The sequence below is a fragment of the Physeter macrocephalus genome, chromosome 9 (genome assembly GCF_002837175.3).
Source record: "Physeter macrocephalus isolate SW-GA chromosome 9, ASM283717v5, whole genome shotgun sequence".
NCBI lineage: Eukaryota > Metazoa > Chordata > Mammalia > Artiodactyla > Physeteridae > Physeter > Physeter macrocephalus.
Genome location: NC_041222.1, coordinates 27,129,593 through 27,147,789, shown reverse-complemented (window position 1 = coordinate 27,147,789; position 18,197 = coordinate 27,129,593). Strand labels below are relative to the sequence as shown.

At 34.5% G+C, this 18,197-nt stretch overlaps 1 protein-coding gene across 2 annotated transcripts in view; it reads left to right on the top strand.

Moving 5' to 3' along the window:
* Positions 1 to 18,197, top strand: part of DCAF10 (DDB1 and CUL4 associated factor 10) — a 53,506-nt gene that overhangs the window by 10,521 nt on the left and 24,788 nt on the right. For both annotated transcript variants that reach the window (XM_028493791.2, XM_007107108.4), the window contains exon 2: positions 4,485 to 4,598. In XM_028493791.2, the coding sequence (XP_028349592.1) occupies positions 4,485 to 4,598 (114 nt within the window). The remainder of the gene's footprint in view (positions 1 to 4,484; positions 4,599 to 18,197) is intronic.

Genomic DNA, 18,197 nt, shown 5'->3' with positions numbered 1-18,197 from the left:
ACCCGGTTCCCCTGCATCGGCAGGCGGACGCGCAACCACTGCGCCACCAGGGAAGCCCCTCATGGGTTTTTTTTTGCAAACATACAAGGATGATTTAAAAATTGCTCTCCTGTAAGGCCACATATTTCAAAAGATTATCATTAAGTAGTTTCTCAGTATAATGTGATTGCTAGAAATTAGTAACAAAAAGATAACTAGAAAAACCTCATGTATTTTCAAGTTAAGAAACATTTATAAGTCAAAGTAGAAATGTTAATGGAAATTAGAAATATTTAGAACTAAATAATAATGAAAGTACCACGGTGCAAAAGTTGTGGGATATAAGTAAATCCTCACTTAGTAGGAAAATTATAATCTTTAATAAACTAGAAAGGAAGACAAGGAAAATTAGTTAGCTAAGTATCCATTCTCAAGAAATAGTAAAAATAATGAAGTTATAGTAAAGTAAATCTGAAGAAAGTAAAAGGAAAGAAATACAGCAATAAAGAGTAAAATTAGTGAAATTCTAAAAATTAAATAGAAATACTCAACAGAAAAATCTGTCTTCGAAAAGACAAAGAATAATGAAAAACACTCATTAGATTGATCAAGAGAATACCCAAATAAACAATATTCAGAATGAAAGGGGGACATAATTTCTGATACAAGAAGTAGAGATTGTAGCTTCCCAGAAGTAGCGGAGTAGATGGTTTGGACCAACCCTCCAACTGAGAATAATTAGAAAAGCTAGAGAAAAACATAAATATCTAATGTAAGATATAAAAAGTTATGTTTGAAGGGATTAGAGAATTGAGGCAATGAGGAAATTGCAGGGCCAAGATCTGCAAATGGAGGGTAGCCAGAGATGTGAACCCACCGTTTTAGCCAACTGAATCTAGCAATATGGTAGAAATAAAGATTGATTTGACATCAGAAAATAAATTAATGTAAATCACTACATTAACATATTAAAAAGAAAACTATAGGATAATTTCAATAAGTGTTAGAAAATGTTTTATATACTTTAATGTATATTAGTGGAAAAAAACACTCAGCAGATTTGGAATAGAAGAGAATTAATTTCCTTAATCCAATAATAGGAATCTACCAAAACAAATAAACCCTACAGCAAACATTGTGCTTAATGATGAAATGGTGAATGTATTCTTGAAGATAAGGAACAAGATAAGAGTGCACACTATATTAACATTTCTATTCAACATTGTACTGAAAGTCCTAGCCAGTGCGACAAGGAAAAAAAGTATTAAAAAAGAACAAAGCAGGGACTTCCCTGGTGGCACAGTGGTTAAGAATCTGCCTGCCAATGCAGGGGACATGAGTTCTAGCCCTGGTCCGGGAAGATTCCACATGCCGCAGAGCAACTAAGCCCGTGCACCACAAGTACTGAGCCTGCTCTCTAGAGCCCATAAGCCACAACTACTGAGCCCGCATGCCACAACTACTGAAGCCCATGTGCCTAGAGCCTATGCTTTACAACAAGAGAAGCCACCGCAATGAGGAGCCCACACACCACAACGAAGAGTAGCCTCCACTTACCACAGCTAGAGAAAAGCCCATGTGCAGCAACAAAGACCCAACGCAGCCAAAAATAAATAAATAAATTTATATTTTAAAAAAGAACAAAGCAACTGTTTATAGATATGATTATTGACAAAGAAAACCTAAAATAACCTATGATAAAGTATTAAATAAAATAGCAAGATTGGGCTTCCCTGGTGGCGCAGTGGTTGCGCGTCCACCTGCCGATGCAGGGGAACCGGGTTCGCGCCCCGGCCTGGGAGGATCCCACATGCCGCGGAGCGGCTGGGCCCGTGAAGCCATGGCCGCTGGGCCTGCGCGTCCGGAGCCTGTGCTCCGAAACGGGAGAGGCCACAGCGGAGGGAGGCCCGCATACCACAAAAAAAAAAAAAAAAAATAGCAAGATTGATGATAAATAATATTTTAAAAATCAGTTGCTCTTCTGTACACCAGCAACAAATGGAACAATTTTAAAAAGAACATTTACAAAAGCATCAAAAATAAATCTCAAGTACCCAGGAATAGATATAACAAAAGATAGGCATGACCCATATGGAGAAAATCTCTGTTGTAAATGGAGATATGACATGTTCAAGGATTGGAAGACTCCATATTGTCAAGATGTCAATTCTATGCAAACTTTTCTTTAGATTTATTACAATCTCAGTTAAAATCCACAGGTGGATCTGTGTTTGTGTGGGTGTGTGTGTACATAACTTCCTAAGTCAATTCTAAATGTATAAGGATGTTCAAAGGTCCAAGGATTGTTACAATACTCTTGCTAAGAAAATCTTGAATATGTGGGAAACTATGCATATTACTGATGGGATGATTCATTACTGTATGATATAAATTCTACCAAATTAATTTGTAAAGTTACTGCATCCCAATAAAAATACCAACAAGATTTTTTAGTAGTACCTGATAATGCTATATCTAAAATTCATTTGAAAGAGAAAATATGACATTAGCACCCCCAAAAAATGTTTATTAGAGCAATGAGGGGCTTGCTTTGCCACTTGTCAAACCTTTTAGAAATTAAAATAGGGTTGGTGGTATTGCATAGACTAGAATATAGAGTCCCCCCAAAAAACTTGTATATGATAAAGATGGCATTTAGAAAAGTATAGGCTTTGATGTTGGGACAAATGACATCCATTTTAAAAAGTTACAAATCATGCCATGTACAGAAATAGATTGTAATCTATCGTGATAGATTTTTTGGTATTAAAACCAAAAAAATGGGGTTTCCCTGGTGGCAGAGTGGTTAGCAGTCTGCCTGCCAATGCAGGGGACACGAGTTCAAGCCCTGGTCCAGGAAGATCCACGTGCCGCAGAGCAGCTAAGCCCATGCGCCACAATTACTGAGCCTGCGCTCTAGAGCCCGTGAGCCACAACTACCGAGCTCGCAAGCCACAACTACTGAAGCCCGCGTGCCTAGAGCCCGTGCTCTGCAACAAGGGAAGCCACCACAATGAGAAGCCTGCGCACCGCAACGAAGAGTAGCCCCCGCTCGCCGCAACTAAAGAAGGCCCATGCACAGCAACAAAGACCCAACACAGCCAAAAATAAATAAAATTTTAAAAATTAATTAAAAGAAAAAAAGACTATCAGTTTTATAGATCTCTCTCTTTTTTTTAATAGGTCTCTTATGTACAATGTTTAAGATTAAGACTCTCCCAGAATCATTGATTCATTATTTTTATGCACAAAAAGGAGAAAATTTCATTTCATGACTCTTCTGACCAACAAAAAGAAATGATTATTTATACATCTTCTAAAATTACATATATTAATTTGAATACTTTTACTCATGATGGTCAACTAGCACAAAAATCCTACAAAAATCCTTCACATATTAGTAAATTTTTGAAATCCAGATACCTCACAAAAGGGTTTATGCAGACACCCTTTAAAGGATAATTTCATGATTACTACACATGGAAAAGATTTCAATTTAGTAGATTTTTTTCCCTCCCCACTTTATCTAAAAAGTTTGTTCTGAATAGAAAAATTTGGCCATTTAAAATTCCATCTTATACACTTTCATCTTAAAGTGTAAAAATACCATTTGTTATTGGAACTATAAATTGAGAAGACCTGAACTTTCAAAGACTCAGGATTTCATTTGCTAGGTCTGAATCTGAAAGATCAGCACCTACAGAAAACTAAGGCAAAATAAATAAATGACAATAGATTTTCAGAAATCAAAATGGGGTTTATAAAAGTTTATAAAAATACAGCTTTGTAATAGGAAAGGGCTGAAACAAGAGATAATACTAAAAATCCATAAAGGAAAAGGTTAAGTTTGACTATATCAAACTGGTTTGGTAGGGTATATGCTAGACCTTTTCAGTGCATTTTAATAGATACTAATGAAGAAATACCTAATTTTGTTGTATATGATTTTTTTCCTAAGTTGCCTCATTTATGCATGTTTTTCTCCAACCAGCTTTTCTCATTTAAAAATATGTTTTAGAGTTCTTCATATCCACATAAAGTTATCCCTTTCTTTTTAAACGTTGTACTGTATTGTAAAGTATTATATACTATGGCTTATATAATCAACCATTCCTTCTTTTATGTACATTTAGGTTACTTTCAGTTTCTCCCTACAATGCAGCATATCTTTAAATGTGCTTCTTTGTATTTAGAAATGATTATTTCTCTAGATTGAATTCCCAGAAAAAAATTGCTGAGTCAAAAGGTATGCATGTTTAAAATTTTGATAGATACTGGTACTCTCCACACAAGCTGCACCAGTTTACACTTCACCATAATGTATGAGAGTACCATTTCCTACTACTACTTTCAACAGTGAATAGTGTCAGTCTTTTAAATATCTGCTACTATTGTGGACAAAAAGAAGTTATTCATCTATAACTTGTGTAGTTATAAATAGTTGAATATCAATAACCAGAGAATGCTAAAAAACTAAATAAGAGAAATGTGTCATTTGCTTCCAGGTCAGTGCTGACAGTTGCTTGTGAACAGACTGAAGTTCTGCTTTTTGATCCTATATCTTCAAAGCACATAAAAACACTTTCTGAAGCTCATGAAGACTGTGTAAATAATATAAGGTTAGTATTGTAGTGAAAAAGTGAACTTTATTAATGTGACCCAAAATATTCTGTTTTGGAAGTTAATGAAAATTTATAATGCCTTGTCCAGCAGTACTAGGTGATACACATTTGGAATTGTGAAACTTATCCCTTTAATTACAAAACTTACTGTTAACCATTTTGGATGGGAATCTTTCTGAAATGCATTTTCACTTCCATATGATCTCACATTTTCTCCTTGTGTATTAGGGTCATCATTATGAATCTCAGCCATGTATTATGATAGTCCTGTAATGCTTTTGGGCAGTCCCATTGCTTAGCCTCTCTCACCACCAGCCTCCAAATTCATACTATTGAGGGAAAAAAACACATATGCACAGAAAAACTTCTTTATAGCATTGTTGGAAGCTCCTTAAATTCTCAATAATGTGGGAAGTAAATAACAGTTGAATAGCTTGGTGGACTAATATGCAGTCATTAAAATGATGGTTACAGAGACTTCATATCAGCATGGACAAATGCTTGTGATAGTACAGGTTAAAATCATAAAAATTATATAAATATGACATGATGCAGAAGAAAAAGATTAGAAGGAAATATTTTTAAATGCTTACGGTGGATGTGTTAGAATGAATGGATTATGAGTAATTTTCTATTTTCTAAACTTTATAAATGAGATTATATGACTTTCATAATGATTACTTTTAATGTTCAAAAAAAAAAAATGAGGAAATTACTTCTAGTCAAGGTGACGTTGAATTTTGATGTAACCTCTAGCTCCAAACATATAGAACAATAGATTAAATAGCACAAAAGATACAGCCAGGCTCTGAAACAACATAAACATCTTTGTGGCCATATGGCCAGACCGGAACACAGACACAAAGCTGTTACAGGGTTGAAACCATAAGCCCACTGGGTTTTCAGTCAGGCACTGACATATAGTAGTTTAGCTCCTGTCAGGAATCAAAAATGCTTAAAATGTTTCATGTGAGGCAGGAACCAGAGCCAGAATTACTATATGAAGCCAGGGGTTTAGTTGGAATGAGGCTGAAAAAAAGGAAAAAGCTATTAATTACCTGGGGCTGTAGGTTTTAGATGATAAAGATACAGCCTCATGACCAGGAATTGAATGAAGCCATTGTTGAGTCGGTGACTGAAGGTATATATGTGATAGCTCCAATATTATCATGAAACTGGAGGCCTTAGTGTCATTATGAGGCCTAGTAGTGGATTTGGTTCCAGAAATCCAAGTGGGGGCAACTATAAAACCATTAAATAGGAAGAAAGAGAAAAAAATTTTAAATCTTTCTTGCTCAAAATAAGCCTATAACCAAAATTCCCAAACTCAGGAAGATATCTAATATTAATATCATAACAAAACCAGCAACTAGAACAGGCATTTTCTCTGGATGAAATTAATTTTTTGGAGTAGTCCAACAAAGACTTTATTTTAAAAAATGAATTATTTTATTTATTTTTTTTCGACTAGGTAATACATGCACGTGGTACAAAATTCAAAGGTACAAAAGGGTAAACAGTGAAAAGTAAGTCTATCTCCCACCTCTTTCCCCTAGCCACCCAGTTCCCCTCCCCAGAGGCAACCACTATTACCAGTTTCTTGCTATCCTTTCTGAGATAGTTCATGTATGTACAAGCATATGTACACACATATACATTAACTTTTATATAAGTGGTAGCATTCTGCACATACTATTATATATGTTGGCTTTTTCACTTAATGACATATTTAAGATCATTCCATATTTGTACCCATGGGATGATTTTATTCTTTTTAACAGCTGCATAGTATTCCATTGATTGGAAGAAACTTTAAAGCATTTTAGGATGCTCAAAGAAATAAGTTAAGGGATACTTCCCATTAATAGAAAGCTCAAAATTATGAAAAAAAAATAGGTTAATGTGGAAAAAAACCAACTAGAACTTTTGTAAATTAAAAATATAGTTGGTATATTAAAAAACTTAATAAACGGGATAAACATTACCCTTTACACCACTGATGAAAGAATTAATGGGTTAGAAAATATTACTAAAAAATTCACCCAGAGATTGATTGAGATGTATAATATCTCAGTTACAGAAGAAAGAAGTTGCAGAGATTGGAGGAGAACTAAATTTTGATGACACAAAGGCTGAGAATTTTCAGCATTGAAGAAAGACCTGAATCCTTGAATCAAAAGTAAACTCTAGAATCAAGTGGGTTAAACAAAGATAAAGCTACATCTAGACAGGTTGTGGTGAAATTCTAGAATATCAGATAAAGAGAAAATCTTAAAAGCCACCAAAGTTAGAGGCCAGATTACCTTCAGAGGTATGATAATTAAACTGACGGGTTTCTTAACAACAGTTGATGCTAGGAGAAAAAGGAGTATTATCTTAAATACTAAGACAAAGTAATGTTTAATACCATTTCATATCCAGGTAAATTGTTATTCCAGAATAAAGTTTTGGGGTTTTTTTTTCGGTACGCGGGCCCCTCACTGTTGTGGCCTCTCCCGTTGCGGAGCACAGGCTCCGGACGCACGGGCTCAGCGGCCATGGCTCACGGGCCTAGCCGCTCTGCGGCATGTGGGATCTTCCCGGACCAGGGCACGAACCCGTGTCCCCTGCATTGGCAGGCAGATTCTCAACCACTGTGCCACCAGGGAAGCCCTACTAGACAATTTTTAATTTAAAATTATAATTGTATTGGATAGTGCTAATCTAGAGTTTTCGTTTTAACTTTGTTTTAAATGCACCCTCCCCCACAAAAATCCTAAATTATTATCTTTCTGCTATTAGTAATTAATAACATTTACAATTTCAGTGAATCAAAATTCTTTATTCTGGGGCTTCCCTGGTGGTGCAGTGGTTGAAAGTTCGCCTGCTGATGCAGCGGACACGGGTTTGAGCCCTAGTCTGGGAAGATCCCACATGCCACGGAGCAACTAGGCCCGTGAGCCACAACTAATGAGCCTGCGTGTCTGGGGCTTGTGCTCTGCAATAAGAGGGGCCGCGACAGTGAGAGGCCCGTGGACCGCGATGAAGAGTGGCCCCTGCTTGCCTCAACTAGAGAAAGCCCTTTCACAGAAACGAAGACCCAATACAGCCAAAAATAAATAAATAAATTTATTTTAAAAAAAAATTGTCTAGTAACATTTTAAAAAGACATGAAATTAATTTTTAATAATATATTTTATTTACTCCAGTATGCCTAAAATGTTATCATTTCAACATGCAATCAGTATAAAAAATACTGAGATATTTTATTGATACTTTCATTTTTTCATGTTAAATCTTCAAAATCCAGAGTATATATTACACTTAGAGCACATCTCAATGCAGACTGGCCACATATTAAGGACTCATTAGCCACATGTAGCTAATGGCTACCAAATTGCACATTGTAGCTCTGGATGGTAACAACAAATAGGTTGTATGTGTGGGGGAGTTTTGTTCAGTGGGAAGGTATAACATTTAAGGTCCACATCATGTTCAAGAAGAGGATAGAAATATTAACTAACTTCAGACTCTTTCAGAACAATCTATAATTAAATATAATATAATATAAATAAATATAATCTATAATTAAATATATAATTAAATGATGAAAAAAACTAAAATAAAATAATAAAACTATAGTTTATAGCTTCCAAACCAGCAAAGGTGGGTGGCAGAGAATATTGAAAACTTGACCAGTTCAGTAAAAGAAAGGAAAGCTTAAAAAAGTAAAAGAAAATAAGCAAAAGAAAGGAAGGATAAATAGAAAACAAGAAGTAGAAATAGTTCCAAATATATTAATAGTTCACAGTAAATATAAATGGATTGATCTTCTTTATTAAAAGGCACAGAGATAGCACTTTGAATAAAAAACAAAATCACGTATATACTCTTTATGGAGACACCAAAAATAAAACTACCCAGAAATGGGTAAAGAAAACTGATGTAGGTTATCATTATTGGACAGATATAAGACCAAAGGTTTTAATAAGGAAAGTGCAACAGTAAATATTAATAAAAAGAAAAATCCACCAAGAAGATATCATAATGAGCTTGTATACAACTTGAAATTAAGAAAGCAAAAACAGAATAATAATGAATTACATGTCTATAATCATATTAAGAGATTTTAATACAGTTCTGTCCAAAACTAGTAAATCAAGCAGGTAAAATTTAGGTTGTAGAAGATTGTAAATACCTTGAACAACCTTTCTACTAAAAATAGAAATGCTGGATAAATTTTTTTTTTAATATTTTTTTAATGTAGAGTTTAACTGATAAGAAAGAAAGGAATCCTAGGGCCAAAAATGAAGCAGGAATGCAAAGAAGTAAACACGTACTCAGCTGGCTTTTACCCTGAAGGCATCTGCCAAATGCCTGTGACTCTTGAGTTTCTGTTTTGACAGGTGTGAGGAGTACAAAGGACAGGAGAGTTAATTCTAAGTCCAGTTCAAGGTGAGGAGTCCAGTAGAAAACTCTGCATAAGGCTGGGGACTCCAAAGGGCTACAATTTCAGCATAAAGGTGATCTAGAAATAAACCACCTTGTTCATCTAGACTGTGGTATTGGGTAGAGGGATGTCAGAAAATCTCTGAATTTCTAACCACAAGCCAGCTTTCATGCAGCCTTCACACTGTCATATGGTCCAAAACCCTCCAGCCAGCAATTTTAAACTGGATCCAGCTTGGCAGGGCTGTCAGGTACCTGCAAAAAGAAACGCAAATCTTCTCTGAAGGAGAAAACTAAGTATTATAAAGAAGTCAGTTCTTCCCAAATTAGTCTATGAATTTAGTGCAGTTTTAATCAAAATCCCAACAGAATGTTTTTTTTTTTAAACTTGATTTAAAAGTTCACATTGAACAGCAAAGTGCCAAGAATGTCTGAGAAAATTTTGAGGAAGACTGAGATTGTAGGAGTACTTACTCCTCCAGATATCAGACATTGTCTTAGGACAGGGATAGATTAAGTGACCTATGGAATGGAATAGAACTTCCAGAAACAGACCCATGCATATATGAAAATTTTATATATGACAGCAGGGGCATTATAAACCAGTGGGGAAAAATGTAAAAGAGAATTTGTTATATATATGAAAAAAAATGAAATTAGATTTCTATCTCATACCATAACTAAAAATAACTGCCAGTTAAAGACATAATTATGAAAGCAAACCTTTTTAGAAGAAATATAGAATATTTATGTTCTAAGTACTAGAAAGGATTTTTTTAAGACACAAAAAGTATAAACCATTGAGGACTGATAAATTCAACTGCATTAAAATTTAAAACTTCATTATAACCAAAGACATAACAGTGTGAGAAGGTAAGCTGTAAGCTGGTGGGAGAAGATATTTTCAATGTACATAGCCAAAAAAAGGATTAGTATCCAGAATATATGAAACAATTACCTTAGAGCAAAATAGGCAGAGACTCGTGTAAGAGAAAATAAAATGAGCAGTAAATATGGAAAGATTTTCAAGCTTACTAGTTATGGAAATGCAAATAAAAATAACAAGAAATATCAAATATTGACAAAGATGCTGAGAGATAGAAAACTCTTAGACATTACTGATGGAATATAAATTGGTAAAATTATTTTGAGCAATTTAGCAATATCTGGTAAAATTGAAGATCGATTGTTCAAAAGAAATTAAAGCACATGTGAACAAGGAAATGTGTAAAGAAGGTTCATTACATCATCATTAGTAATAGAAGTTGAAAACAAATCTCCATCAAGAGGAAGATAAATGAATTGTATACTCATACGATGGAATACTATACATCAGTTAAAATAAATGAACTAGAAGCATCTGAGATATATCAGAAATTCAAGGTCGAGCCAGAAAAGCAAACTGTAGAATGAGCTGTACAGTGTGATACCATTTATATAAAGTTTAAAAATAAATAAACATAAACTTGATGAAGGCATGTATTTGTTCTCTGCTCTATCCCCAGCACCTAGAACTGTGCCACATAGTGGGTGCTCATTAAATATTTACAGAATAAGTTGAATGCAAAACAAAACTGTAAATTACTTATGGATACATACTTATGAATTCATAGTATTAAAAACTTGCAAGGGGAGTGACAAACAACAAATTTTGGATAGTGGTTCCCTCTGGAGAGGGAGGGAGGGGAATGGGATTGGGGAGGGATATACAGGGGTCTTCAATTGTGTTTGTAATGTTCAAAAAAAATCTGAAATATAACCAAATGTTAAAATTTGATAAAGCTGGGTGGTGGGTATCACAGGTGTTTGTTATATTCTTCATAATTTTCTTTATGTTTCTAATATTTTACAATTTTAAAATTTCTTATCTCAAAAAGAAAAGACATGTCAAGTTGTTTGTCCCTACTCAAAATGACCTCTAATTTGCTATTAGAATTTGTGTTCTTTTTCAATGTCAGTTCTCATTTGCTGCTATCAATGTGCCTGCCCTAGTACCCCACACCTACAAATTTGAATTCGCTTCTTATCTGTTTGTTAGAAAAACAGATTTTGAAGCTATTTAGAAGTACATATCACTTAAGTGTTTTGAGTAAGGATCTGAAGGGTCCTCTGGCATGAGCTTAATTGTGTATTACTTATTAATTTTTTGAGTGCTTACCATGTGCCAAACCTTTTGTGAAGCACTTTTGATACATTATATTGTTTACTCCTCACAGTATCCCGATGTGAGACAGATACTGTATCCATTTTAAGGAATGAAGAAACTGCAACTCAGATAAAGAGATTTCCCCGGGGTCTTTTTATAGGAAGTGGTAGAGCTGGAATTCATACTCAGTTCCATTAGACCACCTCACTGTACTGTTCAGAGATATGGGCATGCATTTCCTGGTTTGGTTCTAGATAGTCATTTTCCACATACTTAGTAATGTCTTCTAGTTCATTTCTTAGTTTTGAGGTTTGCTTATATTGTAAAATAAAAATATTGATAGTTGTGGAGAGTATTTTCTGTTGCTTCATATGAAAGTAAGGGAAAAGATATGTAATTTAAATTCTTAAGCCCAATATACAGCCTTACTTCTCATTCATGAGGACTCTGTATGAGGTTTAAGAGTCCATTTAATAATCAAGGTCCCCCAGTTATGAGGTTAGAGGGGCAGCTGAGGTTATCCTAAGAATATTTACTTAGTGATATGGCAGTTAAAAAATTAGTACCCATTTAAATATTCCAGGATCTGCTTTTCCCTCCCACTGTCTTTGTTGGTCTTTTCCTGATTGTTATATTTCAAACAATATAATGTAGGTGCAGTGCTCATCATGGAGAACATGAAATTTCTATCTTGCAAAGGATGTAAAATTTTGCAAGGCCTTGAGAGTGATGTTAGAGAACTGGTCAAAATCATTGGCAAGTGAGGATCTGATAGAGTTAGACTAGTTATCAATTAGAGAAAAGAAAACGACAGAAATGATGACATGATAGAAACTTCAAAGAATTATGTGAATATCCCACAGGACTAAGGAAAGGCCTTTGGGAAAACTGATGAAGACCTTGAATGTTATACAGAAATGGCCCTTTTTATTATAGTACAAAATTCAGATATGAAGTAAGGATGTCATATTCTGCTTCATAATTTCATTGGAAAGTATGCAAAAAACCCAAACATTTAATTTATTCTTGTTTTAAGAATTTGCATATAGATAAATAAATTTAAAAAGGCCTTTTTTGATGATTTTTGGTTGTTTTTTTTTTTAATATACAACACTTTCTTTCCCTTGTACAATGAAATGTTGGTACCTGTTTTAAGAAAATTAAATTTCAATTGCTGTTATCCTTTACCAATCATCCTCTGATAATGAAGACCTCAATTTATCCAGAGCTGTTATAGTCATATATTGGAGTTTAATGGAGACATATGGAAAAGTTCTGTAATTCAGAAACTCATAGATTTCAGTGTGTGTGAAGGAGTGTCTCTTATTTATTAGAGACCATGTAGTTAAAAATACTTTATAATTATTAACTTATTAGGTAGACTAAGTTTTAATTTGAGAGGATTGGGCTAGATCTCCAAGACTTATCTACCACTTTACACTTTCTGTGTCTGCTTACTTTGAAATAAGAATTGTAGAGGGTGCTTTAACTGGTGTCCTAGTCTACATTCTTAATTTTCTATAATTTATCTACTCTCTTTACCAATGATTCTCTAGTACCAAAATTTTTAACAGGTAATACTTTGAGGCAAAAATGAGAAAACTAAAGCCTAAGTATTGAATTTTTCATTAAAGTAAACTTATTCAATTAAAAATTATTAACTTTTGGGGCTTCCCTGGGGGTGCAGCGCTTGAGAGTCCGCCTGCCGATGCAGGGGACACCGGTTCGTGCCCCTGGTCCAGGAGGATCCCACATGCCGCGGAGCGGCTGGGCCTGTGAGCCATGGCCGCTGAGCCTGCTTGTCCGGAGCCTGTGCTCCGCAACGGGAGAGGCCACAGCAGTGAGAGGCCCGCGTACCGCAAAAAAAAAAAAAAAAAAAAAAAAATTATTAACTTTTGTTCCATGATTATATTTTCTGCATTACTGGTATTAAAATATCCATGCAACAATAGTAATTTTTTTCAGTGGCCTTACTGACAAAAATTTTTAAACCAATCCCTCACTTTATTTATTTCTTTATTTATTGCGGGTACGCGGGCCTCTCACTGTTGTGGCCCCTCCCGTTGCGGGGCACAGGCTCCGGACGCGCAGGCTCAGCGGCCATGGCTCACGGGCCCAGCCGCTCCGCGGCATGTGGGAGCTTCCCGGACCGGGGCACAAACCCGTGTTCCCTGCATTGGCAGTCGGACTCTCAACCGCTGCGCCACCAGGGAAGCCCTATTTTATTTTTTATGAATATAGTTTTGGAACCTAGCCAGCTCAGAGATCCTTCTGAAAGTCTTAACCAGTCATGTCACTTTCTTGCTTAAAACCCTTCAGGGTGGACCACTGCGGCCTACAGCAATATAATCCCACTGGGGTTTTGAATCCATATGTGCATTATTTTCTGGACGAAATAAAATAGCTTCGTGTTTTTTTCCTAAATTTTTCAAATATATAAAGATGCTTCTATGATGATCAATTTATTTTAAAAGTTTGACTTGACTTTCCAGTAGCCTTTGTTATTTTGTATTTTTTAAAATCATATAATTCCTGTCAAGTGTGGAAGTCATTGAAATATTTTTACTTTTAAAAGCCTCATCAGAAAAGGTAAAACTATAAGGGGAAAAAATGGATTTGACAATATAATAATTAAATTTTTGATATGGTAAGAAAACATGTGAACCACATTTAAAGATAGAAATATATGGAAAACATATTCAACATACTGTATTTGAAAAACTGAAGAATATTAGTCATATTATAAACAGATTTCATAACTCAATAATAAAAATAATATTGCAAGAGGAAAGTCAGCAAGGAACATGAATAGCAATTCCCCAAAGAAATATAATCTTCCAATTAATATGAAAAAAGTTCAACTTTACTAAAAATAAGTTTCAACTTAAAACAAGATGGTATTTTTTTCCTAGCACTTAGCACAGGTATTAAAAAATACCTGTGTGGGAAGGGTTTGGAGAAGCGGACACTCATAACCACTGGTAGAACTAGATATTGGTATGTTCTTTTGAGGACAATTTGTCTATATGTATCAAAAACCTTACCTTTAAAAAAAATCCCTTTTTACTTAACAATACATTTTTCTGGAAATGTATTTAGAAAAATAACTAGGAATGTGATATTTGGCTGTTAGCATATTCATCATAGTGTTTTGAATAGTAATAAATTGGCAGCAATCTAAACATCCAAAAATTGCTAATTAGTTTAAAAAAGAAAAGATTATGGTTCACTCATACGGTGAATGCTATTCAGCCATTAAGAATTATTTTGTCAATAAATCTTTAATGACATGGCAAAATAGTTATGAAATATTAGGCTTGAAATACATGAATTAGGCTAAATATCAATTACAGTGGTTATTTTTGGTGGTGGATTTTTTTCCATTGAAAAAATATTTTCAATGGGCATGTATTTATAATTAAGAAATAGTTATTGGGAATCACTATAGAATAATACCATGATATATTCTCTACTTGTCTCTACTTTTCCACACACAGCACTTCTAACTGCTGTTGCTTCTCAGAGTACACCATCCCCGTACACACCTTTCTTTGTACCTTTGCTTACCCCTTGGCCACTTAGGGTGTTCCTGCTCATTTTTTTTAAGTCAGTTCAAATGATACCACCATGAAACCTGTCCTAAACATCCTCTTTTCGTTGCTTACTCCCCACACATTTATTTTGTATAACTATGTATTTATAATGTCTTCTCCACTAGGCAGTGAACTTCTATCTTATTCATTCATTTAATAAATATTTGTGAGTGGGACTGTGTTGGGTACTGCAGATCTAATCATGAATTATGCAGACAGGTTTCCCCTGCCTTCAAGGAGTTTATAGCCTTGTAAATTTATTCCTTACACTGTAACATTAAGTATTACCATAGAACTGTAGAGTGCTTTAGGAAATTAGAAGATCGGTAAATCTGGCCCAGGCTGGATAGAGAGAGAAGCCTTCCTGGAAGGGATGCTAGCTGGCTATCAAAAAGAAAGTGTTATCCAGGTCAAGAGGTAGGGAGGATGTGGTTTCAGGTAGCAGAAACAGCCTGTACAAAAGCCTGGGACTTTAAAATCGTGTTAGTTTCAGGAAGGCCATTATGGTGTTGTGGATATTGAGATTGATTTCTGAGACAAAATAATTATATATAATTCTAAATAATAATAATTCAAAATAATTATATATATATATATATATCTTAGAATAAACTCCAGAATTCATTTCTTCTGCAAGAGATTAGGTAGTTATATATAAAAGAATATGTTAGAGAAAGCATTCTAATTTTGAATTAAGCAGAAATTAAAATGTGATAGGTAGGTTATTATTTTTTAAGTGTTTGTATAAAATATATTTTCACTAAGGATTGAGAAATTAGTGTAAAATAATTAAAAATCTGAATTATAGAGTATTTTGTCTATTTTATTGTTTTTATAGAAGTATAGTTGATTTACAATGTTGTGTTATTTTCTGATATACAGTAAAGTGATTCAGTTATATATATATATATTTTTTCGTATTCTCTCCAGTATTGTTTATTACAACATATTGAATATAGTTCCATGTGCTATACAGTAGGACCATGTTGTTTATCTATTTTCTATATAGTAGTTTGTATCTGCTAATCCCAAACTCCTAGTTTATCCACCCCCCTTTCCCCTTTTGTAACCATAAGTTTGTTTTCTAGGGCTGTGAGTCTGTTTGTTTTGTAAATAAGTTCATTTGTATCATCTTTTAGATTCCACATATAAGTAATATCATACCATATTTGTCTTTCTCTGTCTTATTTCACTTAGTAGGATAATCTCTAGGTCCATCCATGTTATTGCAAATGGCATTATTTCATTCTTTTTTATGGCTGAGTAGTATTCCTTTGTACATATATATCATGTCTTCTTTATCTGTTCATCTGTCCATGGACATTTAGGTTGCTTCCATGTCTTGGCTATTGTAATAGTGCTGCAATGAACATTGGGGTACATGTCTTTTTTTGAATTAGAGTTTCCTGATATATTCCCAGGAGTGGGATTGCTGGATCGTATGGCAATTCTATTTTTAGTTTTTTAAGGAACCTCCATACTGTTTTCCATAGTGGATATACCAATTTACATTCCCACCAACAGTGCAGGAGGGTTCCCTTTTCTCCACACCCTCTCCAGCATTAATTATTTGTACACTTTTTAATGATGGCCATTTTGTAAGGTGATACCTCATCGTAGTTTTGATTTGCATTTCTCTAATAATTAGCAATGTTGAACATCTTTTCATATGCCTATTGGCCATCTGTAGGTCTTCTTTGGAGAAATGCCTATTTAGGTCTTCTGCCCATTTTTTAATTTTTTATTTTATTTTTATTTTTATTTTTATTTTTTTTTGTGGTACGCGGGCCTCTCACTGTTGTGGACTCTCCCGTTGCGGAGCACAGGCTCAGGATGCACAGGCTCAGCTGCCATGGCTCACGGGCCCGGCCGCTCTGTGGCACGTGGGATCTTCCCAGAACAGAGCACGAACCCGTGTCCCCTGCATCGGCAGGTGGATTCTCAACCACTGCGCCACCAGGGAAGCCCGGGTTGTTTTTTTGTTATTGAGTTGTACAAGCTGTTTGTATATTTTGGAAATTAAGCCCTTGGTGGTCACATTGTTTGCAAGTATTTTCTCCCAGTCCATAGGTTGTCTTTTCATTTGGTTTATGGTTTCCTTTGCTGTGCAAAAGCTTATAAGTTTGATTAGGTCCCATTTATGTATTTTTGCTTTTATTTCTATTGCCTTGGAAAACTGTTAATTATCTATTTTGTAATCTTGACTGGTCCTAATAAAATGTGGCTAAGTGAGATTATTTGGGGAATGCTTTTGAATTAATAGATATAAAATGATGGTATGTTTTCTCTTTTTTTACTGGATGAAAGAGTTTTTAAAGTTCTGTAGTGCTTTACAATTTTCAGAAGTTTCACACAGATGATTTCACATAATCCCATAATAACCCCATTTTTTTCCCTCCCTCCTACCCCTCTCCTGCCCCTCCCTGCTTCCCTCTCCCCACTGGCAACCACTTGTTTATTCTCTATATCTTCTTTTTTGTTTTATTCACTAGTTTGTTGTATTTTTTAGATTGTACATATAAGTGATATCATGTAGTATTTGTCTTTCTCTGACTTATTTCACTTAGCATAATGCCCTCTAAGTCCATCCATGTTGCTGCAAATGGCAAAGTTTCATTCCTTTTTATGGCTGAGTACTATTCGATTGTATATATATAACACATCTTCTTTATCCATTCATCTGTTGATGGACACATAGGTTAATTTCATACCCTGGCAATTGTAAATAATGCTGCTATAAACATTGGAGTGCATGTATCTTTTTGAATTAGTGTTTTTGTTTTTTTCAGATATATACCCAGGAGTGGAATTGCTGGGTCATATGGTAGTTCTATTTTTAGTTTTTGAGAAACCTCTATACTGTTTTCCACAGTGCCTGTACCCATTTACATTCCCACCAGCAGTGTATGAGGGTTCCTTTTTCTCCCCATACCCACCAACATTTGATATTTGTGTTCTTTTTGATGATAGCCATTCTGACAGGTATGAGGTGACACCTCAGTGTGGTTTTTTTAATCTTTTCATGTGCCTTTTGGCCATCTGCATTTTCTCTTTAGAAAAATTAAAAATTAAAAGATGGTTTGTTAGTATTTTTTGATGTTGAGTTGTATAAGCTGTTTATATATTTTGGATATTAACCTTTTATCAGTTGTATCATTTGCAGTATCTTCTCCCATTCAGTAGGTTGTCTTTTCAAACTATTTTGTCAATAGTTTCCCTTGCTGTACAAAAGCTTTTAAGTTTTTTAAAAAATCTTATTAATTTATTAATGTAGTTTACAAACTAATTTATGCATAGCCATAAAATTATTTTGAAATATATATAATCACTAAGTAACAACAGCTTCCCACCCTAAGTCGTTTTCTAAAATTTTTTTTAATTTAATTCTTTTTTTTTTTTTTTTTTTTTTTTTTTTTTTTTTTTTGCCGT